Source organism: Mobula hypostoma, chromosome 7, assembly GCF_963921235.1.
Source record: "Mobula hypostoma chromosome 7, sMobHyp1.1, whole genome shotgun sequence".
Classification (NCBI taxonomy): domain Eukaryota; kingdom Metazoa; phylum Chordata; class Chondrichthyes; order Myliobatiformes; family Myliobatidae; genus Mobula; species Mobula hypostoma.
In genome coordinates, this window is record NC_086103.1 from 134195116 (window position 1) to 134221138 (window position 26023).

Here is a 26023-nt window from a genome sequence, read left to right on the forward strand (position 1 = left end):
ACAGCTTTGATATCCTCATTCTACAAAGAATGGTGTGTCCTTGCCACTACCATTAATGCTTCCCTCACCTGCATCTCCTCCATTTCCCACACATCTGCCCTCTCCCCATCTTCCTCCCACCATAACAGGGATAGGGTTCCCCTTGTCCTTACCTACCAGCCCATGAACCCTTGTGTTCTGTACATCATTCTCCATAACTTTCACCATCTTCAATGGGATCCCACCACTAAGTACATCTTTCCCTCCCCCGTCCCCCCCATTCTCTGCTTTCCACAGGGCTCCTCTCTATGTGACTCCCTTGTCCACTCATCCCTTCCCACTAATCTCCCTCCTGCCACTTATCCCTGCAAGGGAACAAGTGCTACAACTATACCTACACTTTCTCCCTCACTGTCATTCAGAGCCCCAAACAACCCTTCCAGGTGAGGCGACGCTTCGCCTGCAAGTCTTTCAGGGTCATTTCTGTATCCGATGATCAAGGTGCAGCCTCCTCTACATCAATGAGACCTAACATAGGTTGAGGAACTGCTTCATCAAGTACTTTTGCTCCATGACCCACAAAAGCCTGGATTTCCCCATGGCCACCCATGTTGATACCACTGGTAAGAGTATTCCTAGAGTTAGATCCAACAATAATGAGGGAACAGAGATGTATTTCCAAGAACAATAGTACGTGGCTTAGAGGAGAAACTGCAGCATGGTGTTGCTATCTAACCTCCCTCCTTCATCTACACAATTAACAGCTTAGTGCAGTGATGCAGTTGTGCGAATGAGTGGCGATTGTCGATCTTGCATGCGATCCACATACTGTACACCATTGATGAAGGGATGATATGTTTGATGTTAAATGGTGTACTGATCAAGTGAGCTGCTTTGTTCTGGATGATATCAAGCTTATAGACAGTTATTAGCTCTGGTCATTGAGGACCCATGAGATGTGTGGTGGAAAATTTGGTAATGATGATGCAAACGAACATCATGGGGAGATAATTCCAGCAAGATGCAGCACGTTTGATTGCAGCACCTTCTACAGGGTCAACAAAAGGTGCTACTATCCTCTTCAAATTTATTTACACATTAAGAACATAAAGTACTGCAGGATATTCCATCAGTTGCTCCTTGATGGAGAAGATGAAGGAGTGGAGTATCGTGCTGCTGCCTGAACTCAGGGAGCCATACAGTCTAACAGCAAGTGACTGTCTTGGTCACTTTCCTTGTGTTCGCAGGACCCTTTTCAACATTGTCAATGAGGAAAGCCATAGGTTCGATTCACTGATTTATTGGCTGAGAGCAGCGGAGCTGTGCGTCCTCAGTCGGAGGAAGGACTAGGCCTCAAGCTGTGATGTCGCCTGTGTACAGCCACCAGGAGAGAGGCATCGAAGCTGGTGCACTTCACCAGGGTTGTTGTGGTGCTCCTCCACTTCCTCCCCCCCCCCCCCCATTGTTTGCTCTATGGTAGTCAACACATAGATTTCTGCGGCATTGATGGCTCAGGTCTGGACTCTTTTATGGTGTTGCTGTATCTTACCGATAACTTTATGTGCTTGTAAATTTGTACATGCTATGTGTGCTTTGTGCTGTGTATGACTGTGGTACTGTGTTGTGCACCTTGGTCCCGGCGTAACACTGTCTCGTTTGGCTGTATTCATGTATAGTTGTCTGACAATGAAACATAAATTGAATTGAATTGATGTTTACACTCAATTATTCGAAGTAGTCATTGTCTAGCAATTCTGCATCACTAATGTGATCTACCACTTAACAACCCTAGGTTATTTATGTTATGCCACATGCAGGTGCAAACTAATGCAGCCACAGAGGCTATGTCCACACTAGACCGGATAAATCTGTAACCGAAGATTTTTCTCTTCACTTTGACCCTCCGTCCACACTGAAATGGCATTTTCCTCCCCCGAAAATGGAGCTTTTCTAAAATGCTCTCCAGAGTGTTTAAATCTGAAAACGCCAGTTGGGCATTGTAGTGTGTAGGGGGTAACTGGAGGATTTAAAACACCTGTCGTCCCTTTCATCATTGAAGAGACTATGGCTGTAGGAAATGTTTCCAGGGTGACCCCTCTGTGGGAGTGGGGAAGATGTTCAAGTTCCAAGTTTGCGGATGACACGAAGCTGGGTGGCAGTGTTAGCTGTGAGGAGGATGCTAAGAGGATGCAGAGTGACTTGGATAGGTTGGGTGAGTGGGCAGATTCATGGCAGATGCAATTTAATGTGGATAAATGTGAAGTTATCCACTTTGGTGGCAAAAATAGGAAAACAGATTATTATCTGAATGGTAGCCGATTAGGAAAAGGGGAGGTGCAACGAGACCTGGTTGTCATTATACACCAGTCATTGAAAGTGGGCATGCAGGTACAGCAGACGGTGAAAAAGGCGAATGGTATGCTGGCATTCATAGCAAGAGGATTCGAGTACAGGAGCAGGGAGGTACTACCGCAGTTGTACAAGGCCTTGGTGAGACCACACCTGGAGTATTGTGTGCAGTTTTGGTCCCCTAATCTGAGGAAAGACATCCTTGCCATAGAGGGAGTACAAAGAAGGTTCACCAGATTGATTCCTGGGATGGCAGGACTTTCATATGAAGAAAGACTGGATGAACTGGGCTTGTACTCGTTGGAATTTAGAAGATTGAGGGGGGATCTGATTGAAACGTATAAATTCCTAAAGGGATTGGACAGGCTAGATGCAGGAAGATTGTTCCCGATGTTGGGGAAGTCCAGAACGAGGGGTCACAGTTTGAGGATAAAGGGGAAGCCTTTTAGGACCGAGATTAGGAAAAACTTCTTCACACAAAGAGTGGTGAATCTGTGGAATTCTCTGCCACAGGAAACAGTTGAGGCCAGTTCATTGGCTATATTTAAGAGGGAGTTAGATATGGCCCTTGTGGCTACGGGGATCAGGGGGTATGGAGGGAAGGCTGGGGCAGGGTTCTGAGTTGGATGATCAGCCATGATCATAATAAATGGCGGTGCAGGCTCGAAGGGCCGAATGGCCTACTCCTGCACCTATTTTCTATGTTTCTATGTTTCTATGTTGGTGGGGCCACCCAGGGGTCTGTGTGTCCATATGTGTAGCTATTGTAGTGGTTGTGAGGCTAGTATGGTGGCGGTGAAAAGTACTGGGGGGGGGAGCCATTATATTCCTCATCATTACAAATCCCTCTGCAACAGAGTTAGTCGGCTTTTCAATGTTTGTCGTCAGCCGGGTCATACTGTCCGTGAACTCCCTGTCGGTTGCCTCCATACGCTCCAGCATTTGTTTTTTTAGTTTTAAGTCCTCCTGCACGAGAGCCAACAGCTGCCCATCGTTTGGCAATTTCCTTTTAAGTTTTTCCTAGTCTGTAACTGGACAAATGCGCACCAAGTATACAGTTTCCTCTTCGCTTGTTTTCTGTAGAGGTGTCCTGCGCATGCCCAGTAGGAGGAGATTCGCCCAAATACCCATTTTAATGTGGACGGAGGTATTTTCAAAAACTCCTGGTGTGGACGCCTATCGTTTTTACATGAAACTGGTGTTTTCAAAATTATCCGGTCCAGTGTGGACGTAGCCTGAGGTGTTGGAAATGGAAGTGAACATCATCAGTAAACATTCCAGTAAACTGACCATGTAATGTCCATTCTTATTGCCCCTACCACTCAAACCTCTCCTTCCAGCAGTGCTCCAATTAAACTCAATGTATTCTTGAGGAATGTCACCTCAACTTTTGACTATAATGTTTGCAGCCTCGTAAAACATAGGTTGAATTTAACAATTTCTGATAATCACTTTTCTATTCAAATTTACAGCTCATCTACTATAGATCCAATTTTGTTTCTTTACTTACCTATTACTACCGCCTCTTCCTCATGGCTTTGTCATTTTGTTACTTAATCAACTCCTTTCATCAATGTTCTCTTCTCTATCCCCCTTGCCTTTTCTTTGCATTGTCAGACTGGTTTTCCTTTAGTATTTTACAATTCTGGTGAAAGGTCACAGGTCTAGTTCACAAATTCTGTTTGACCAATCTTTGATTTGCACAGCACTTGTGGTATTTTATGTTTCTATTTTATTATTGCTAATTTTAATTTTGATGATATCATCTCATGTCAGATGATGAGATTGCATGCATACTTAATTACAAAAGTGTTTGCAACATAAATACTTGCAAAATTCAGTAATACAAACCATTATCCTATTAAAATAATGGAAACTTATATAACAAGATAGATCTTCAATGATATTTTTGTAGGTGGTTTGTTTTTCGCTAAGCCAATGCGTTCAAAGAAATATGTGACCATGTTGGATCCAATTCAGGAAACCTATGGTAATTGGATAGGAAGCCTGTTCTTCATCCCTGCTGCTTTGGGAGAGGTCTTTTGGACAGCAGCTGTTTTATCTGCCCTTGGTGAGAAAATATAGCATTAATTATAAATATTGATTTACACTTTTAAGTAAAGAAGGAAGAAATAGTATTCCATCACACTCTTGACTTGTGCTTTATAGATGGTGACCAGACTTCTAACCGTCAGAATTTGAGTAATTTGCCACATGGTAGCCAACTTCCAAACTGTTTTTATTAGCCACAGTATATATGTGAACTGCCCATGTGAGTTTCTGGTGAAACTAAACGTTGAGGAGATCATTACCCAACATCCCACTTACATTTGATAAGGCTTCACATGTTGACTATTAGAATGTTAAAGCATATAGAACCATAAGATTACAGATCAGAACACTCTGGTGATAAGTCAGTACTGTAGTTGTGAAAGGAATTTCCAACAAACTGCAGTACACATGTCAATGCATCAATGCCAGCACAGAAGTACAGATTGCATGGGCGGTGAGATGGGGACTCACAATAGGACAGCCCACTCCACTACTGGACGCCAGTGCTGAATACAGCATTGGTTCAGCAGTATGTTGAAATGAGGAAAAAAATTACACTGTACAAGTGGCATCTTGATGTCTCTTGCAGTCTGCCCTGAGACCAGCAGGAGACTGGGTGTCTCACAACCACACAAGGAACTGTGACTCAGGAGAGGTGAGCATGTGACATGGGCTAGGCACAATAGCTTCTGCTCCAATATATTGACATGAGCAGGGACTCCTAACTAAGGTACCTCAGATAATGGAACTTAGCAATGAGACTCATCCCACCGACATGCAACACTGAGCGTCATAGGAAGTCATTCCTGCCTGTGGCCATCAAACTTTACAACTCCTCCCTTGGAGGGTCAGATACCCTGAGCCAATAGGTTGGTCCTGGACTTATTTCCATCTGGCATAATTTACATATTATTATTTAATTATTTATGGTTTTATATTGCTATATTTATACTCTATTCTTGGTTGGTGCAACTGTAACAAAACCCAATTTCCCTCGGGATCAATAAAGTATGACTATGACTATGAATACAAGGAATGCTGGAAATTCTCAGCAATCCGGGCAGTATCCATATTTAATATTTGAGGTTAATGGCATGGATAGGACATTGGCTGGTAGGTAGGAGACAAGGAGTAATGAATATGTACTCGGACCAGTGGGTTGTGGTTGTTGATGACCCCAGCCTTAGGTTTTCATCTCAGTTTAGACCAAGGAACAGGGAGCAATTGGCACAGCCTCAGAATAAATCAGTGAGATGAGAACGAATTTCTTCAGCCAGAAGGCTGTCAATCTGTGGAATTCATTGCCACAGAGGGCTGTGGAGGCCAAATCAAGGTAGAGGATCTACATTGGTAAAGGGATTAATAATTATAGGATGATCAGCCATGATTGAATGGTCTGAATGGGCTAGATGGCCTAATTATGCTCCCATATGGTCTTATGAACAAGGTAAGTGATGTAGGTAAATGATATGATTTTTAAAAATCTCAATGGGAGCAGAAATTTATGAAGGGACATTAGTAATGAGTAACCTGAGCTTTAGCAATCAAGTCTAATGAAGAGAGCTGTGGGATCATCCAGAGTGAAGAACACATTGTACCTCTAACAAAAGAGAGATTTAGGGATATGTGTAAAAATATCAATGAAAGCTGGTGGAAAATAATTGAAAAGACTAATATAATGTTGGCCTTTGTCTCAAAGGGCCTGAAAATGCAAAAGATAGATGTTCTGGCAAGTTATTTAAGTATCCAGCGGAACTCATGTGGAGTTTTGCATTCACTTTAGATTATGTTGGCCTTGGAGTGGGAGAGCAAAGATTCACCAGCATAACGCGGTACTAAATGGAATAAATAATGTGCAAAATGTCTAGATACGTTTGCATTCCTATGACTATAGAAGATTGAGCAACAACTTGTTCGATTTATTTAAGGTGATAGGACACCTTCTCTTGTGGGGAACATAGCAAAGTGGTTATAGCATTAATGTTATGGAGCTCATATCCTCTCGCAGAATCTGTAAGAGGATATGTCATATGTCAGCTGCGCGAAGTGATGCTCTTTATAGGCCAAAGTCTATTTGGATCATTAGCAGATGAAACTGAGGCACATTTTTGCCTTTTCAAAAAATTTCTGGCTATTCACAGACAACCACATTTTCATGTTTAGTTCTATTTAGCTTGTGGTAGTACACAATGCTGCTGCCACTGGCCTATAGCCTAGGTTTTAATTGCTAAACCTTTGCTTTGCATACTCCTTCATTAAGTGACTTACCAAATTGCTGTTGACTGAAACTATTGTACTCTTGATGTTTTACCCTGCATGAAAATCAATTTCTTAGATATCCCATAGATACTTAAAGTTGAATTAACGAATCTACTCTAATTGTCACATGTTACATTCAAGTTGATAATTAGTAAATATTTTATGCTTCAGGTTCATCGCTGAGTGTGCTTTTTCAGATCAATGTTCACATCTCCATTATTATTTCTGCTTCGATATCAATCATTTATACTCTAATTGGCGGATTATACTCTGTTGCATACACAGACATGGCTCAGCTTTTCTGTATCTTTATGGGAATGGTGAGTTTTTGAAGGTTTAAGTTATTAGTAGTTAAATTTCAAATACATGCATATAAAGAGAGCACATAGTGATAGATTGAAATTTGTTTCTTTGATTCTTCATTCAGTACCTAAGCTTGCCTTTTGCTATTTCACATCCTGCTGTTACAAGTATCAGTGCCACATTTACACAGTATGTTTACCGTGAGCCCTGGATCGGAAAGATACCTGCTAAAAAGGCCTGGGTCTGGATTGACAACTACGTTCTGATGGTATGTATACAATATCAATTGTTCTATCAACGTAAGGAAGATGAAATGATGCTACTTGCCCCCAAGAATCTACTGTATGTAAAATCTGTTATGCAAGCAGCTTCCAGAAGTAACTTAGTTTGGTGCACGTCTAAAACTTAAATTTGATGCTCCAATATTACATTTCAGAAATTGTGTTATGACTTATTATTAAGATTTTGGTGGGTGACCAGCAATGTGGGACATACATGAACACACACAACATGAGCACATTCTTCACTTCTGCCGAAGGGGGAAGGCACTAGGAATTGTTTGGCAGAATTCACGTTGAAAATTAAAAGTTAAAAGTTAGTTTGATGGCTGAAAAGGAAATAGATTCAATCAGGATATGCATGGTAAGCTGCAAACTCATCCTTGAACAGCCTCTCAGATTCAAAACTCTAGGAAGTACAGACATACATACAAATGCTGAACTTTAAATACAAAAAATAGTTTCATTGTAGAATAGATATACAACTACCATTTTCCCCATTGAACTGCTACTTGTCCTTTGTGAGTACAAAGGCTACCAGTAGTACCTGATAGAATCTACACTTGGCTTTCACCTTTGACAGCTCCAGACCTTAGGAATTGTGTTTTGATTACTGAAGAAGAACGCACCAGAATTATCAGATGGGGTTGCCTGTTTTAATGATTGAGAATGAAAAATTAAATGATGAAATAGCCAAAACAAAGATTGATTGTCAATGGTGAAAATTTCATATCTTCCATTCTCCAGTTCCTGTTCCATGTCAATTTGATTTTGGTTCTGTAGAACAAAAGAAAGAGTTATAGTTAATGCTCTAACAGTTCCTAGGTACAATTAATTCATAGGAAGTGGTGATCCAGAGACAACAAAGGCAGAGTAGTAGAAATTGTCCACGTGGACTTTCACCTGACCTATGGCATGATCCCACACTGTAGGTTGGAATACATGGGAACCAGGTTGAAATAGCAAATAAGATACAAAATTGGCTTGCTAGTAAGAGAAAGAGATGGTAGTGGAGGGGGGTTTGCTTTCCAGTTTGGACACTTATAACTATGGAGAATCACAGGACTAGTGCTCAGTTCTTTATTGTTCATCATACATATTAGTTATTTGGAAGTGAATTTAAGTGGCATGAGTTATAGGTTTGCAGATGACACCAATATTGGGGGTAGAGTGGGCAGTGAAGAAGGTAGTCAAAGTTCTAGATGAACTGGGAAAATAGACAAGGGAATGGCAGATGGAAGTTACCTTGGACAAATGTGAAGATGCATTTTGGAAAGTTATTCCAGGCCAGGGTGCAGTATATTTGCATATATTGTCCAAGGCATTGAACGTGAGAGTTGGAACTCACATGACAGTTGTACAGGTATTTGGTTATGTTGTGCTTGCAGTACGACATGCATTTTGGTTGGTGTGTTGCTGCTATAAAAAGGAGATGAATAAGATGAAGGGGATGCAGAAAAAATTCACAGGAATTTGGCCTGGGTTGAAGGGCTTCAGTGAAACTGGGCAGGGGAGATTGGACAGGTTAGGACTGTTTTCCTGGGCTGAAGGGCTCCAGTGAGACTGGGCAGGGGAGATTACACAGGATAGGACTGTTTTCCTGGGGTGAAGGAGGCTGAAAGGTGGACTTACGGAAGTTTTTACATTTATGAGGAGCATAGATAAACTAGAAGGCATAGGTTTTAAGTGAAGGGGATCAGTTTTTCTCTCAGCAGATGATGCATAATGTGGGATAAGCTACCAGCGGAGGGGTAGAACGAGGTGCAATTACACATTTAAAAGGCATTTAGTCAGTTACATGGATAGGAAAGGTCAATCTGGTTTAGTATTGATAGGCAACTTGGTTGGCATGGACAGTTTCCATGACAAACTCCACAAATCTGTGAACCTAGGCAGAATTATCCTTTAGCACCTACCCCATCCCATCGCCCAACATTGAAGGAGGTGTATCACTTGTCCATTCTCTTCATCCTCTCCACCATTTAAGAACTTCCAGGTGAGGCAGAGGTTCATCTGCATTTCTTCCATTCTGGTCTACTGTATTTGGTACTCATGATGTTGCCTGTTCTACACTGGGTGAAACCACACATAGACCAGTCAACCATTTCATGGAGAACCTACACTCTGTCCACAACACCCATGTCAAGCTTCCTGTTGTTAATTCCTCAGCTTTGCATTCTCACACTGACCTGTTTGTTCTTGGTCTTTTCCATGCTACAGTGTGCCAAACAGAAACAGGAAGAACACATTTTCATATTCTGCTTTGATCATTATTATAAAGAATGAATTTTCCTAGCTCTGGCACCAACACCCCCAATGATCTCCTCCCACACATTCTCAGCTGTCCACCCAGTCTTTCTCTCCCTTTGATCACCCTTCCTATTTCCTCTTCCCTTGTCTTATCTGCACATTAAGCCCTCCCCATTTAGTTGTACCTATTGCCTACCAGCCACTATCACTGATCATCTGCACTGCTACATTCTGCCAATCTTTCCCATTCCCTCTTGGTCCTAATGCAGAGTCTTGACTCAAAACATTGACCTATATCTTTCTCATCCACAGATTCTACTTGACTAGCCGAGTTCTTCCAGTGATCTGTTTTTTTTCTGTATTAAAACCACATTGTTCACCAATCAACTTGCAATCCCAAATACTTTTACAAAGTACCAATAGTGCAGGCAAGTCTGTAACTACCACTGACCTTCCTACACACTTGCTTCCAGGTTAGAACCTTTCAAGTTCAACTCTTGAACATAAAAGCTATTCACAGTAGCTCAGTGCAGTGTGAGGGATACTACATGGTTGAAGAGAATCATCTAAGGCATTTAATCAAGGATTGTCAGTCCTCTCAATTGGACATAATAAATCAACTGGCATTATTCCAGAAGCCCTGGATGAACCAGGAGGTTCATAGTCTGCTCAGGACTTGACCTGCAGCGTTTAGAGCTGGTGATCCTGAGTTATATAAGAAGCTCAAGCATGACCTCTGCAAGGCCAGTGTGAGCACAAAGAGGCAATTTCAGAATAGACTAGAATCACAGATGGACGTTCAATTGCTGAGGCAGGGTTTGCACAATATAACTCCTACAAAGGGAGATCAGGTTGCATAAATGACAACATCCATCACTCCTGCATGAGCTCAATGCCTTTGCACAGTTTGACAGGAAGAATTATAATGCACCTACAGGAGCTCCCATATCTCCAGATGACCCTGTAATTTCAGATTCTGAGGCCAATGTCTAGACCTTCTTCAAGACCGTAATTCCATGAAAAACGTCAGGCCTATGGATCCTCAAAATTGTCAGCTGCTGGATTGCAGTTTCCCTTTAAGAGAAAAGAAATGCAGAAAGTATGCTGGCTGCAAGTAAGGTGGAAACACAGCGCTCTGAGGACCTCACTTCTTACCAATCTGCTGGCTAGTGAAACACTCCGTCAAAGATAAAGCTGAAGATCTCAGAGCAAAGTTGCATTACCAGAGGGATATCAGGAGCTGCTGTACACTTTGTTACACAGAAATAGGGCTCACTCCCAGCATTCCGACTCAGCACTGCCACCCGAGGGCTTCACTTTCCACTACATGGATAGGACAGCAAAGTCACTTAAAAGTAGAAAGGGTGAGTTGGCTTCCTCACTTACTGATCGTGGTGCACAAACATGGTCATCTGTCTCAGTCCTGCTACCCTGACCTGGAACATCTAGCGGTTAAGTGTTGGCCATTTTATCTGTAGTCTCCCTTTGAGAAATGTACTTTCGAACCTGTTATGTTTTGTAACTCCAGAACTAATCAAAAGAAAAGCACAGGAGCCAGGATATGTTTTGTCTATTTAGTTTTTTTCCTTTTTTCTTTTAGTGAGGCACTCACATATGACATGGTGGTGTAATGACATATGAGGGGTGATTGATAAGTTCATGGCCTAAGATAGAAGGAGATGAGTTATTAACTTCAAACTTTCTGCATAATCACTCAAAGAGTTGACCTGCATGTGCATGTAACAAGAGCTGTATAACTCATCTCCTTCTACCCTATGCCACGAACTTATCAATCACCCATCTGTGGACACTTTCTGGAGGTCCAAGATCTGTATGCTCCACGACCGCTGGACTAAGTGTGTAAATGTAGGAGGGGACTATGTTGAAAAATAAATGTGCTAGGTTTTCTAAAATTGACTCCTTCTGCCTTAAGCCACGAACTTATCAATCATGCCTTGTATGCCATTCATCTACAGTACTTCTTTCATGTAACCCATAATGGATTATATAAACAAAGAATGCTTAATCAAACAATATACTGTATTTACAATATTACTCAAATATTACTGAAATATTAAATACACTACACTCTTCCCTGGTTAGCTATAAACTCGAACTCAATATAAAATGCATCTTAACTCAAATATGTAACATATGCCTCTCTAGTTATCTACTGTATACACATTACTCTGTATAATGGAACTACCATATAAACATCCACTGCTAGTAAATTGAAATTATCCTAGTCAGGCCTAAAGATTTAATCACTGTGGAGGAATTCTTACTCTTGTGGAATAGCATCTTTCCTGACGGGGGTGCAGAGTGCGGTCACTCTGCTTGGCAGGTAAAAATTGTGGCTGTGGAACTTGAGACTGTGAAACACCCTCAGGTTCTGGGGCTTCCTCTGTGGTGATTGTACAAGTTGACTCTGGGACTGCAGGAAGTGGTTCTGACAGCTCTAGGCAGTTTCCTTCTCTAACAATCGATCCTGCTCTCCTCAAATGATCGAGGTGTTGTCTCCAGGTGACATTGCACTCAATCGCCACATCCGTGTAGCAGAACGGTCACCTCTGCAGACCCTCACCAGGACTGCTTTTCCAGGAGTGAAACATCAAACCTCTTTGAGTTAGGAGCCCTCCATTTGTCACAACTGTTTGTCCTGCACACTCCTTCTGAGGTTGGGATTGAGGAGACCCGAGCGTGAGCACAAGGGACGACCCAGGAACAGCATAGCTGGTGAGTGGTTGGTTGTGGAGTGTGCTGCCTTGCGATATGCAAGGAGGAAATTGACAAGCTTCTGATTCAGTATCAGTGCAGTATGTTCTGCTGACATTGCTCACTGTGCATTCTTTAGACTCTGGAGAAATCTTTCTGCCAAGCCATTTGTAGCTGGGTGCAGTTGTAATATACCCTATTCCATTTATTTTTAGGAATAACTGAAACTGTTCTGCAACAAGCTGTGGTCCATTGTCTCTGCTAAGTATTCTGGAACACCAGCCCTTGAGAAATTGCTTCTTAACACATCAACAGTGTGCGAAGCTATAGTGGAGGTTACTAGGAAAGCTTCTGGCTACTTTGTAGCTGCATCTACCATGACCACCGAATAATTTGTGCCCATGAATGGTCTGGCAAAATCCACATTTATCCCCTGCCAGGGTAATGCAGGCCTTTCCCTGGGATGGAGAGGCACTGCTCTTGGCATCTTCTGGATGTGTAGTCATCCCAAATAGCGCATGGCAAGCTGATCGATTTGCTGGTCTATCCCAGCCCATCAGGCAAAGCTTCAAGGCAACACTTTCATTTTGACTACACGTACATGCTCCTCCAATACTTCAGCTCTCAGCGTGAATGCTGAACTAGCATTTAACGAGTTTAATAATTAACCCATGTTGGCTCAAGCACTTGAAAAGTGTGCAAAGATGTGATAAGTGTTCAGTTTTGAATACACTGGCATGTTTGGTTTTGGATGTACCTTAACAGAGTACATTAGTCACTGGAAAGTCTGTGCTGCATTTTTCAGTCCAATTGACATGCACAGAACCTCAAACAGGGGAAATAGGGTTATAACAGCAGTTTGGGAACATCACCAGTGCACACAGGTGCCTTGTAGTAGCCCCTGACTAAGTGCACTTTCAAAAATATTATCTTTCCGGCTAAACGTTCCAGAAAATCGTGAATATGCGGCACTGGATAATGATCGGGGTGGTGGCTTCATTAAACAGCAGTAATCGTTGCATGGACGGCAACCACCATTGGACTTACGAACCAACGGTTATTTAATCTGCGTACAATGACAAGCATTCCCATGTTAGCAAACTCAGCCTTCACACTGGACAACTTTTCTGAGTCGGTCTACATGCATGGGCATGGACCAGCGAGCCAGTCGTGGAAATACGGTGACCGACCCCATGCTTTTTGACTGCAGTGGAAAATGTGGGCTTGGTGAGGTCTGGAAATTCATCTGGCAGGCGAGTGAATTCCCACGTGGTGGTGCATGCACTAAACAGTCACCATGGAGAACCTGCTGGGGATATAGGATAATGACTGTAAGTCCTTTGCGTCCACAAGCCAACAGTTCTTAAAATCTACTCACGGTCCTTTCGCGCGTAGGAAATCCGTGCCGAGAAGAGACCGAGCAACATTAGCCACGGCAAAGTCCCATGTGCAGCGATGTCCACTGAAGCAGAGTATCACACGTGTGTCCCATAACTCCAGATCTTGCTGCCGTTGATGGGCTCCAGGGTCTGTCCTCTGCCTTATAATCAACGGGCGATGCTGGCAACACATTCATCTGAGCACCCGTGTCACACAGGAAGCGTCACCCTGAAAGGGTGTCCTCAATGAACAGTACCTGACCTTAGCAGCTGGAACCCGTGGTTTTCACAGATCTCCGATGTCCCGATGCGTTGCAACAGTTGAAGTTGTGTGTCTGTCGGCACTCCTGGGCGTTTGTGCCAAAGCAGTGCGGTAAAAACATAGACCCGGCGTTGTCTGGTTTGGAGCCACGGACGCACGTCTGCTGGAGGCTCTGCTGATAGGGCCTGCTGAGACAGGGAAAGGAGGAGGAATGATGTAACTCTGCCCGGCTGAGGGTAAGCTATCTGCCAATTTAGCAAGCTCCCTGTGGTCCTTCACAGGTTTATTAGCAAACGCTATGTGAACTCGACCAGGCAATACCATAAAGAGTTCTTTAAAAATGAAACAAGGATGGTGATTGCCCAGGAGAGATATCATATGGTCCATTCGTTCTGAGAGGCTGGCATCACCAGTCTGGGCAAGGAGGCACCCCCAGACTCAAGACAGTCCAAAAGTCTGTGATAGGTAAGTTTTCAGAGTGACATATTTATCATGTGCAGGGAAGTCTTCTGGTAGACTCACCACTCTGACTACAGTGGAACTTCTTAGCAATGCTACAACATAATAAAATTTGGTATTATTCTCACAGCACAGTCCTGTGCAAACCATATGGTAGTGTGCTGCTCCCAGCCCTCCAGCAGCTTCAAAGCAACTGTGTTTTAGTTGACGTGTTGTTGACTATCTCTGGAGTTGCCCGAGAACATCAGAGTCACCAGTGTAGGATCTTGTGAATAAAGCAATCGAGAGTCATCTTATGTGCTGATCAAAAGTCGCAGCCTTTTACTTCCATTACAGACAAAACCAAAAGCAGTCACCTTACACAGACATCATTACATCAGATACCATCTCTTAAAGTGAACACAACTCAATGACAGCGTTTGTGAATTACACAGAACTGTTTCTACTATGAACAATATGTGCCATCTGTCACCTACTACATTCCTCTATGTTCACTTCCATCACTCATAACATGTGCCATGACTGCACCTATACCATCAGGCAAAGTGTCACAGGCCAGCTTCACTGAACGATATGGATTATAATGTGTGAGTACAGTGTCTAACATCACCATTTCTTTTGCCTTTTGGAAAGCCACCTCACACTGCTTTGTCCATTGCCATTTCTTCCTGAGCTGTAGTAATGAGTTCAAGTGGTGGAGCATAGTAGCCAAGTTTGGCAGAAACCTGTTATAGTAATTGACAAATCCTGAAAAAGACCACAACTGTGACATGTCCTTTGGCCTTGAGGCATCTACCACCGCTTATATTTTCTCAGCACACTTGTGTTATTCTTGTGCGTCAATGGTGTGACCACAATAAGTGATACTTGGTTTAAAGAATTCACACTTGTCGCGGCATGCTCTGAGCCCATAACCTTATAATCTTTTTAACACTGTCTTGAGGTTTTCGAGATGTTGTTTTTCATCCTCTTTGGTAGCAATGATGTCATCCAGGTAACACTGAGTGCCTGGCAGCCTTGCAACACCTGGCCCATAGCTTTCTGATGGAGGACAGGTGCAGATGCTGCTCCAAAAATATGCCACTTATAGTGTTGAAGCTCTTTGTGAATGTTTATGGTGAGAAACAATTTGGACTCTTCTTCCATCTCCATCTGTAGGTAGCCACCTCAAATTTGATTTAAAACTTCCTCATTGCCACTATTAAGTTTTGTAACTTCAGAACTAGTCAAAAGAACAACACAGAAGCCAGGATATGTCTTGCCTATTTGTTTTTTTCATCTTTTTGCTTTTAGTGAGGCGCTCACATATGGCATGGTGGTGTAATGGCGTATGCAATTCATGTACAGTACTTCTTACGTAAAACCCATAATGAACTGAATTGAATTGACTTTATTTCTTACATCCTTCACATACATGAGGAGTAAAAATCTTTATGTTACATCTCCATCTAAATGTGCCATGTGCAATCATAGTAATTTATAATAATTTATAATAAATTGAACAGTCAATGTAATATAGAGTACACTCAAATCAGTGTGTTCATCAGTCTGATGGCCTGGTGGAAGAAGCTGTCCTGGAACCTGTTGGTCCTGGCTTTTATGCTGCGGTAAACAAACAAATATTGCTCAATTAAACAATATATTTACAATATTACTCAAATATTACTGAAATATTGAATACACTACAGAGCTGTCTGAATGAACTAGCGATTTTACAATCTCCTGAAGGACACAGCGAACTTGACTCTTGAAACACAGATTCAACCATCACTGGGGTTGCCATTTACTGTGGGTAGACACTGCTTCGAGGCCTGAGAGTGGAAAATGAATCCATGCTCAGCTCCATTACTCCACGCCGATTAAAGTGTTGATCCAGATTAAAGCATTGAGGCCTGAGAGCAGAAAATGAACTAGCGTTCAGAATCATCTGTCAGCATTTAAGCCATTTCCCTCTCTTTTCGCTACACCATCGTGCAGTAGGGGCAGGAGCCTTGGGTCCAACATCACCTGGTTCGGAAGCAGTTCTTGCTCTGCATCACTGGGCCTGTAGCTTCACTCGCCTCAGTACTGAACTGACTCTCAATGTGCACTCTGCAGCTCAAGTTCCTTGTATTATTTATTTTCTTTTTTTTTATTGTTTGCACAACTTGTTCTCTCTTGCACATTGGATGTTGGTTGGTCTTTGTTGTGTGTGGTTTTTCACGGATTCTTTTGTGTTTCCTTGCTTTGTGAGTGCCTGCACAAGAAAATGAACCTCAAGGTTGTATATAGTATGCATACTTAGATGCCAAATTTGTACTTTGCGGTCCAGATGGTGTACCTGGCCAAGTACTAAAGATATATATGCACCAACTGGCTGGAGTATTACAGACATATTCAGCCTCACACACTTGCGGTTTTAAGTTTCCACCTGCTTCAGAAAGACATCTATGTCCAGGTGGTCAAGAAGATTATGGTGACCCGCCTCAGTCAGTACCATCCAGTGGCTCTTACGGCAGCTGTGGTGAAGTGTTTTGAGTGTCTGTTTGTGGTGTGAATCAGCGCCTGCCTGAAGGATGATGTGGATCTGTTCCAATTTGCCTACTGCCACAACAGATCAACAGCAAATGTGGTTTCTCTAGTTCTTCACTCTACCCTGAATCATCTGGACAATAGCAACTCATCTGTCAGGCTGCTGTATATCGACTACAGCTTGGCATTCAACACTATTATCCCATTCAAACTCATCAAACTTCAACACCCAGACTTCTGCACCTCTCTCTGCAACTGGATACTTGACTTCCTCATCGACAGTGAGGATTGGTAATAACATCTCCTCCTTGCTGAAAATCAACATATTGGTACCTCAAAGCTGTGTGCTTAACTCTCCATACAACATGACTGTGAGGCCAAGCACAGTCCCAATGCCATCTTCAAATATGCAAACACCATGACAGTTGTTGGACGAATCACAGGTGGTGATGAGTGAGCTTGCTGGAGTGAGGGAAGTCTGCTGGTTGAGCAGTGCCACAAAACCAGCCTCAGCAAAAATAAAGAGCTGAATGTTGAACTTGGGAAGGGGAAGCAAGATGAACATGCTCCAGTCTATAATGGGGGTTCAGCAGTGGAGAAAGTCAGCAGCTTTAAATTTCTAGGTGTTTGCGTATCAGATGACCTGTCCTGGACCCAGCACATTGGTTGCATTCATAAGGAAAGCATGTCAGTGTCTTTATGTTCTCAGAAGGTTAAGGAGATTTGGCTTGTCATCACTGCTCTACAAATATATCATTAAATTATCATGACTGGTTACATCATTGTCTGGTGTGGCAATTCAAATTGCAGGAACATAAGCTGCAGAGAGTAGTGGGCTCTACCCAGCACACCACCGACACATCCTTCTGCACCGCCAGTTGTATCTACAGGAGATGCTGCTTCAGAAAGGGAACGTGTATCATCAAAGATCCCCACCCTTTGGGCCATGACATCTTTTTTACAGCTACCATCAGGCAAGATGTACAGAAGCCTGAAGACCCACACCACCAGGTTCAAGAACAGCGACTTCCCTGCAACTATTTGGTCCTTGAACCAAGTGGCAACCCCTAATCATTACAATTCAACAACATTATGAACACTAACCACTTTGCACTAAAATGGACCTTTTTTGTTCTAATTGTGCTTTTTCGTAAAAGATTTTGTAAATTTAATATTTGTTTTTCTTGTGAATGCTGGTCATATGATGCTTTCTGCCTGTGATGCAGCTACAAGTAAGTTTTTCATTGCACCTGTGCAGACATATATTTCATTGTGTACATGACTATGACATTTTCACTCAACCACTTTAAACTAATTATTTGATCTATTCCTTCTAGTCTGACTTTCCAAGAAAACAATATCCATTTCACAAGAAAACAGGAGAATGAGTAGGTACTCGGCCTTTCCATTGACTATGATCATGACTAATTCGGAGAAGGAAGTCAGAGAATCGGAGCGGGAGTGCGGAGGAAGCCATTTTTGAATTTTTTGGTTTTTTTTATCGGCGTTCAGAGAGGCGGGACTGCGCAGGCATGTGACGTCGGGCAGTGAAGCGCGGAAGATTTAAAAGGAACAGAGCCTTATACAGCGGGCAGCGTAGTTTGCGGGCTGCAGAGTGAGCTGGGAGCAGAGTGAAGGCTTAAGGGCTTCGGTTCAACAGGCTTAGGCAGAAACAGGCGAGGCGAAGAGGGTTTGGTATTCATTTTTTGTTGTTATTTGAGGAGAGGGGGAAGTATGAACGTGAGGGCAGCTTGCTGTTCTCAGTGCCGGATGTGGGAGGTCATGGAGTCTCCCAGCCTCCCGGACGTCCACATGTGCGCCAGGTGCACCGAGATGCAGCTCCTAAGAGACTGCATTAGGGAACTGGAGCTGCAGCTCAATGACCTTCATCTTGTCAGGGAGAGTGAGGAGTTGATAGAGAAGAGTTACAGGCAGGTGGTCACACCAGGGCCACGGGAGGCAGACAAGTGGTTCACAGTTAGGAGGGGGAAGGGGAAGAGTCAGATAATAGAGAGTACCCCAGTGGCTGTGCCCCTTGACAATAGGTACTCCTGTTTGAGTACTGCTGGGGGGGACAGCTTACCTGGGGGAAGTAACGGTGGCCGTGTCTCCAGCACAGAGTCTGGCCCTGTAGGTCAGAAGGGTAGGGAAAGGAAGAGGAGGGCAGTAGTAATAGGGGACTCGATAGTAAGGGGGTCAGATAGGCAATTCTGTGGATGCAGTCCGGAGATCCAGATGGTAGTTTGCCTCCGTGGTGCTGGGGTCTGGGATATTTCTGATCTCGTCTAAGATATCCTGAAGTGGGAGGGAGAGGAGCCAGAGGTTGTGGTACATATAGGTACCAATGAGATAGGTAGGAAAAGCGGAGAGTTCCTGAAAGGAGAATATAGGGAGTTAGGAAGGGAGTTGAGAAAAAGGACCGCAAAGGTAGTAATCTCAGGATTACTGCCTGTGCTACACGACAGTGAGAGTAGGAATGCAGTGAGGTGGAGGATAAATGCGTGGTTGAGGGACTGGAGCATGGGGCAGGGATTCAAGTTTTTGGATCATTGGGACCTCTTTTGGCGCAGGTGTGACCTGTACAAAAAGGACGGGTTACACTTGAATCCTAGGGGGACCAATATCCTGGCGGGTAGATTTGCGAGGGCTACTGAGGTGACTTTAAACTAGAATGGTTGGGGGGTGGGAATCAAATTAAAGAGACTAGGAGAGAGGAGGTTAGTTCACAAATAGAGAAAGCAAGGAGACAGTGTGCGAGGGAGGTTAGACAGGGGACAGAGATCAGGAGTACTCAGACCAAAGATGTAGGGCACAAGGAAGAAAAAGATAACAAAGTTGTTTGCTCCATTAAGGATAAAAAGAGAGTATGAGGTGGAGAGTTTCTTAAATGCATCTATTTTAATGCTGGGAGCATTGTAAGAAAGGTGGATGAGCTTAGAGCATGGATTGATACCTGGAAATATGATGTTGTAGCTATTAGTGAAATGTGGTTGCAGGAGGGGTGTGATTGGCAATTAAATATTCCAGGATTTTGTTGGTTCAGGTGTGATAGAATAGGAGGGGCAAGAGGGGGAGGTGTTGCATTGCTTGTCAGAGAAAATATAACAGCTGTCCTCTGGCAGGATAGATTAGTGGACTCATCCAGGGAGGCTATTTGGGTGGAATTGACGAATTGGAAAGGTGTAGTAATGCTTATAGGGGTATATTATAGACCACCTAATGGGGACCGAGAACTGGAGGAGCAAATTTGTAAGGAGATAGTAGATATTTGTAGTAAGCACAAGGTTGTGATTGTGGGAGATTTTAATTTTCCACACATAGACTGGGAAGCCCATGCTGTAAAAGGGCTGGATGGTTTGGAGTTTGTCAAATATGTGCAAGATAGTTTTTTGCAGCAATACATAGAGGTACCAACTAGAGAAGGGGCAGAGTTGGATCTTCTGTTAGGGAATGAGATAGGGCAGGTGACGGAGGTATGTGTTGGGGAGCACTTCGGGTCCAGTGATCACAATACCATTAGTTTCAATATAATTATGGAGAAGGATAGGACTGGACCCAGGATTGAGATTTCTGATTGGAGAAAGGCTAACTTTGAGGAGATGCGAAAGGACTTAGAAGGAGTGGATTGGGACAATTTGTTTTATGGGAAGGATGTAACAGAGAAGAGGTCATTTAAAGGTGAAATTTTGAGGGTACAGGATCTTCATGTCCCTGTTAGATTGAAAGGAAAGGTTAAAAGTTTGAGAGAGCCATGGTTTTCAAGGGATATAGGAAATTTGGTTCGGAAAAAGAGAGGGATTTACAATAAATATAGGCAGCTTGGAGTTAATGAGGTGCTCGAGGAATATAAAGAATGTAAAAAGAATCTTAAGAAAGAAATTATAAAAGCTAAAAGAAGATACGAGGCAGCTTTAGTAAGTAAGGTGAAAATAAATCCAAAGGGTTTCTACAGTTATATAAATAGCAAAAGGATAGTGAGGGATAAAATTGGTCCCTTAGAGAATCAGAGTGGATGGCTATGTGCGGAGCCAAAAGAGATGGGGGAAATTTTGAAAAATTTCTTTCCTTCGGTATTCACTAAGGAGAAAGATATTGAATTGTGTAAGGTAAAGGAAACAAGAAGGGTAGTTATGGAAAGTATGATGATTAAAGAAGAGGACGAACTGGAGCTTTTAAGGAATATAAAAGTGGATAAGTCTCTGGGTCCAGACAAGATATTCCCTCGGACCTTGAGGGAAGTTAGTGTGGAAATAGCAGGGGCTCTGACAGAAATATTTCAAATGTTATTAGAAACGGGGATGGTGCCGGAGGATTGGCGTATTGCTCATGTGGTTCCATTGTTTAAAAAGGGTTCTAAGAGTAAACCTAGCAATTATCGGCCTGTGAGTTTGATGTCAGTGGTGGGTAAATTGATGGAAAGTATTCTTAGAGATGGTATATATAATTATTTGGATAGACAGGGTCTGATTAGGAACAGTCAGCATGGATTTGTGCATGGAAGGTCATGTTTGACAAATCTTATTGAAGTTTTTGATGAGGTTACTAGGAAAGTTGATGACAGTAATGTGGTGGATGTTGTCTATATGGACTTCAGTAAGGCCTGTGACAAGGTTCCAAACGGAAGGTTAGTTAGGAAGGTTCAGTCATTAGGTATTAATATCTAAGTATTAAAATGGTTTCAGCAGTGGCTGGATGGGAGATGCCAGAGAGCAGTGGTGGATAACTTGTGTCAGATTGGAGGACTGTGTCTAGTGGTGTGCCTCAGGGATCTGTACTAGGTCCAATGATGTTTGTCATATATATTAATGATCTGGATGATGGGATGGTAAATTGGATTAGTAAGTATGCAGATGATACTAAGATAGGCGGCGTTGTGGAAAATGAAGTAGGTTTTCAAAGCTTGCAGAGAGATTTAGGCCAGTTAGAAGAGTGGACTGAAAGATGGCAGAGAGAGTTTAATGCTGAAAAATGTGAGGCGCTACATTTTGGTAGGACTAATCAAAATAGGACATACATGGTAAATGGTAGGGCATTGAAGAATGCAGTAGAACAGAGGGATCTAGGAATAATGGTGCATAGTTCCCTGAAGGTGGAATCTCATGTGGATAGGGTGGTGAAGAAAGCTTTCAGTATGCTGGCCTTTATAAATCAGGGCATTGAGTATAGGAGTTGAGATGTAATGTAGAAATTGTATAAGGCATTGGTAAAGCCAAATTTGGAGTATTGTGTACAGTTCTGGTCACTGAATTATAGGAAAGATGTCAATAAAATTGAGAGAGTACAGAGGAGGTTTACTAAAATGTTGCCCGGGTTTCATCTCCTAAGTTACAGGGAAAGTTTGAACAAGTTAGGTCTTTATTCTTTGGACCATAGAAGGTTGAGGGGGGACTTGATAGAGGTGTTTAAAATTATGAGGGGGATTGACAAAGTTGACGTGGATAGGCTTTTTCCATTGAGAGTGGGGAAGATTCAAACAAGAGGACATGAGTTGAGAGTTAAAGGGCAAAAGTTTAGGGGTAACATGAGGGGGAACTTCTTTACTCAGAGAGTGGTGGCTGTGCGGAACGAGCTTCTAGCAGAAGTGGTTGAGGCAGGTTCGATGTTGTCGTATAAAGTTAAATTGGACAGCTATATGGACAGCAAAGGAATGGAGGGTTATGGACCGAGTGCACGTCAGTGGGACTAGGTGAGAGTAGGAGTTCAGCACAGACTAGAAGGGCCGAGATGGCCTGTTTCTGTGTTATAAGTGTTATATGGTTATATGATCTACTCCAAAGTCTCCTCCTCTACAGCCAGTTCCCTCTAGCGCTCAATTCCACAATCTTTCACAACATTTATCTACTTGCACCTCAAATACTTAAGCGGCTTCAAAGCCATAGAAAATTCCAAAGAATCAGCATCATCAGTGAAAAGATAGGAAAATGGTGAACCACAGTGATGTGTTGTGGGCAGCTTACAAAACTTCTAAATATACTTCTTCCAAACTACTCTCACTCCAATCGGCAGCCTGCAATTTCTCTTTAAGTAAAGTACTTTTGGACCTTCTTAATGAACTATAGATTTCTTTTAAGTGGATGAAGGTACATCACCACAGCTAAAAGAGAGGGAGGAGGGAAGGACTCCAAGTCAGACTGAAGTGCCGAGGTATGAAACTTACTCTGCCCAGCATCTTGTTAGCAAATCTACAGACACTGGAGAACAAGATTTAGGACCTCAGGGCAAGATTGCTGTATCGGAGGGAATTGCTGCGTTCTCTCTCTTTCATGGAGACAAGCTTACTCCAGACATGGCGGATACGTCGGTAAGACCCGAGGGCTTCTTGATACACAGGATGAACTGGATGGCTGATTTGGAGAAGGCAAAAGGTGGGGTCTGTGTCTCATGATAAACTTTTTGTGATGCTCGGAGACAGCGCTCTTGTCTTACTCTTGTTCCCCCGGCCTGGAACATCTAATGATTAAGTGGCGAGCTTTCTACGTACCAAGAGAATTCACCTCCATGATCCCGACCACAGCTTACATACTGCCAAAGGCCGATGTTAAGCAGGCGCTTGAGGTACAGAGTGCTGCCATCAGGCCATCAACAAACAAGAAACAGTCTGCCCAGATGCCTTTCAAATCATTGTTAGGGCCTTCAGTCAGGCTTGTTTGAAGAAATCTGAGCCAAATTATCATCAACATGTCACCTGCAGCATCCAGAGTCCAAACACACTTGACCACTGCAATTCTACAATTTGAAATAGCTACCATTCTATGCCTAGACTGCATTTCAGGAAGTTAGCTGTTTTCCTATCTGAATACAGGCAGAGGCTAAAGGTCAAGGCTCCAGAGAAAAGGACAACAAAGAGGTGGTGATGGAAGGCAGAGGAGTGGCTACGGGATTGCTTTGAGTTGGTGGACAGGACAGTGATAAATGATTCATCATGGGATCTGAGCGAATACACCACCATTATCATGGACTTTATAAAAACAGACGTAGACGAGTATGTCTCCACATAATTATTCAGTCTTCCCCAACAGAAGGCCTGGATGAACCATGTGATCTGCAATCTGCTGAGGGGCAGAGAAGTGGCATTCAGGTCTGGCACCAAGTAAGATACAAGAAGTCCTGGTAGATCTCCACAAAGCCATCTCACATGTGGACCAGCAATTCCAGATCAAGCTTGAATCACTGCAGGATGTTTGATAACAGTGACAGTGTTTGAATAGTATCACCTCCTACAAACTGAAACCAAGTGACATAGATGACAACATGGCTTTGCTCCCAGATGAGTTCAATGACCATCAAAACATGGAGGAATCTTCATAAACTCCCACAGCCTCCTATGACCCTGTGACTTCAGTCTCTGAGGCTGACGTGAGAGCATCAAGTTCAAGCTCAAGTTTAATTGACATTTCAGCCAGTGATGAATACCCATGAACGCAGCCCAATGAAACAGAGTTACTTCAGGGTCAAGGTGCAAAACACTGTAGCAACAGTCACACACAGCACAAGGCACATGTCACACTTATAAGGTAGTAAGCAGGTATAAGATATCAGTAAAATACAGTCACGCAAAAGAACATGGTCCAAGGTACTGAATCAATGAATGTTGTGGAAATCAGCCATCGACCACAGTACAGCTCGTCTAACGCTGAGCGAACACTGGAGCTGAACACCGAATCTGGTTTGGATGCCGCACCACAGCACCTCCAGTGGAGTGCTCCGACTCCGACAATTTTCTTTTTGGTGGATGTGAACAGGCAACGCCCTGCTTTGAAGCCTAATCCTCACTACAACAGAGGCGCCTCACCCTCCTGCCGTCCGCCAATAAAACTGTGAATGGGACTTGCAGCCTTCCACATGAACAATGTCCAACGGGGTCTTGCGATCACAAGAAAAGCAACTGAAACAATCACTCGCTGTTAGGCTGCACACCACCTTCGTGCACAGACTCCTCTGATGCCTCTCTGACACAGCACTATCTGCACCGTCCAGATCCTTCAGTTTCTTCACCAACGAGCAACTCGCTGATGGGGCAGACCTGCAGTACTTTAAGTTCTTAATGTCCAACAGGGTCTTGAGAGGAGGGTGAATCCACTGAAAGCATCCAGCCCAGACGGGGTTCCTGACAGAGTACTAAAGACCTCCGTGCTTTGGGAAGCTGGTGATGAAACTCCTGTCTGAGAAGCAAATTGGATCCACTCCAGTTTTCCTGCCATCACAACAGGTCCACAACGGTTACCATTTCATTGGCTCTTCACTCAAGCCTTGAACATCAGGACATCAATGATGCCTACATCAGGAAGTTCTTCATTGACTACAGCTCAGTATTCAATACTATCACACCCTCAAGTCAATAAGCTCCAAAACCTTGGCCTCAACACCTCCTTGAGCAAATGGATCCCCGTAATTTCAGATTGGCAACAACATCTCCTCCACAATCACCATCAGCACAGGTGCACCACGATGCCGTGTGCTTAGCCCCTCCTCGACTTGTTTTATACTGATGACTGTGAGGCTAAGCACCGCTCCAATGCAATATTTAGGCTTGCTGACAACATCACTGTCATTAGTCAAATCAAAGGAGGCGACGAATCAGCATATAGGAGAAAGACTGAAAATTTGGCTGAGTGGTGCCACAACACCAGCTACTTAATCAATGTCAGCATGATCAAGGAGCTGATTATTGATGTCAGTAGTAGGAAAGCGGAAGTCCTTGAGCCAGTCCTCATCAGGGGATCAAAGGCAGAGAGGGTTTGCAACTTTAAATTCCCAGGTGTTATCATTTCAGAGGATCTGTCCTGGGTCCAGCATGAAAAAATCATGGTAGTGCCCCTACTTCCTTAGAAATTTTCAAAGAATTGGCATGCCACTTAAAACTTTAACAAACTTCTATAGATGTGTGGTGGGGAGTAAGCTGACTGGTTGCATCAAAGCCTGATATGGAAACACCAACGCCCTTGAACATAAGAGCCTATAAAAAGCAGTGGATACGGCCCAGTTCGTTACGAGTAAAACTCTCCCCCACCATTAAGCGCACCTGCATGGAACACAGTCACAGGAGAGCAGCATCCATCATCAAGGATCCCCACCACCCGGGTCATGCTCTCTTCTTGCTGCTGCCATCAGGAAGAAGATACAGGGGCCTCAGAATCCTCACCATCATGTTCAGGAACAGTTATTACCCCACAACCATCAGGCTCTTGAACCAGAGGGGTTAACATCACTCTACACTCCTCCATTAC

At 43.3% G+C, this 26023-nt stretch overlaps 1 protein-coding gene across 1 annotated transcript in view; it reads left to right on the plus strand.

Annotated features, from left to right (window-relative positions):
* Positions 1-26023, plus strand: part of LOC134349951 (high-affinity choline transporter 1-like) — a 50930-nt gene that overhangs the window by 9630 nt on the left and 15277 nt on the right. The window contains exons 3-5 of the mRNA XM_063054903.1: positions 4244-4399; positions 6811-6959; positions 7067-7210. Of these exons, the coding sequence (XP_062910973.1) occupies positions 4244-4399; positions 6811-6959; positions 7067-7210 (449 nt within the window). The remainder of the gene's footprint in view (positions 1-4243; positions 4400-6810; positions 6960-7066; positions 7211-26023) is intronic.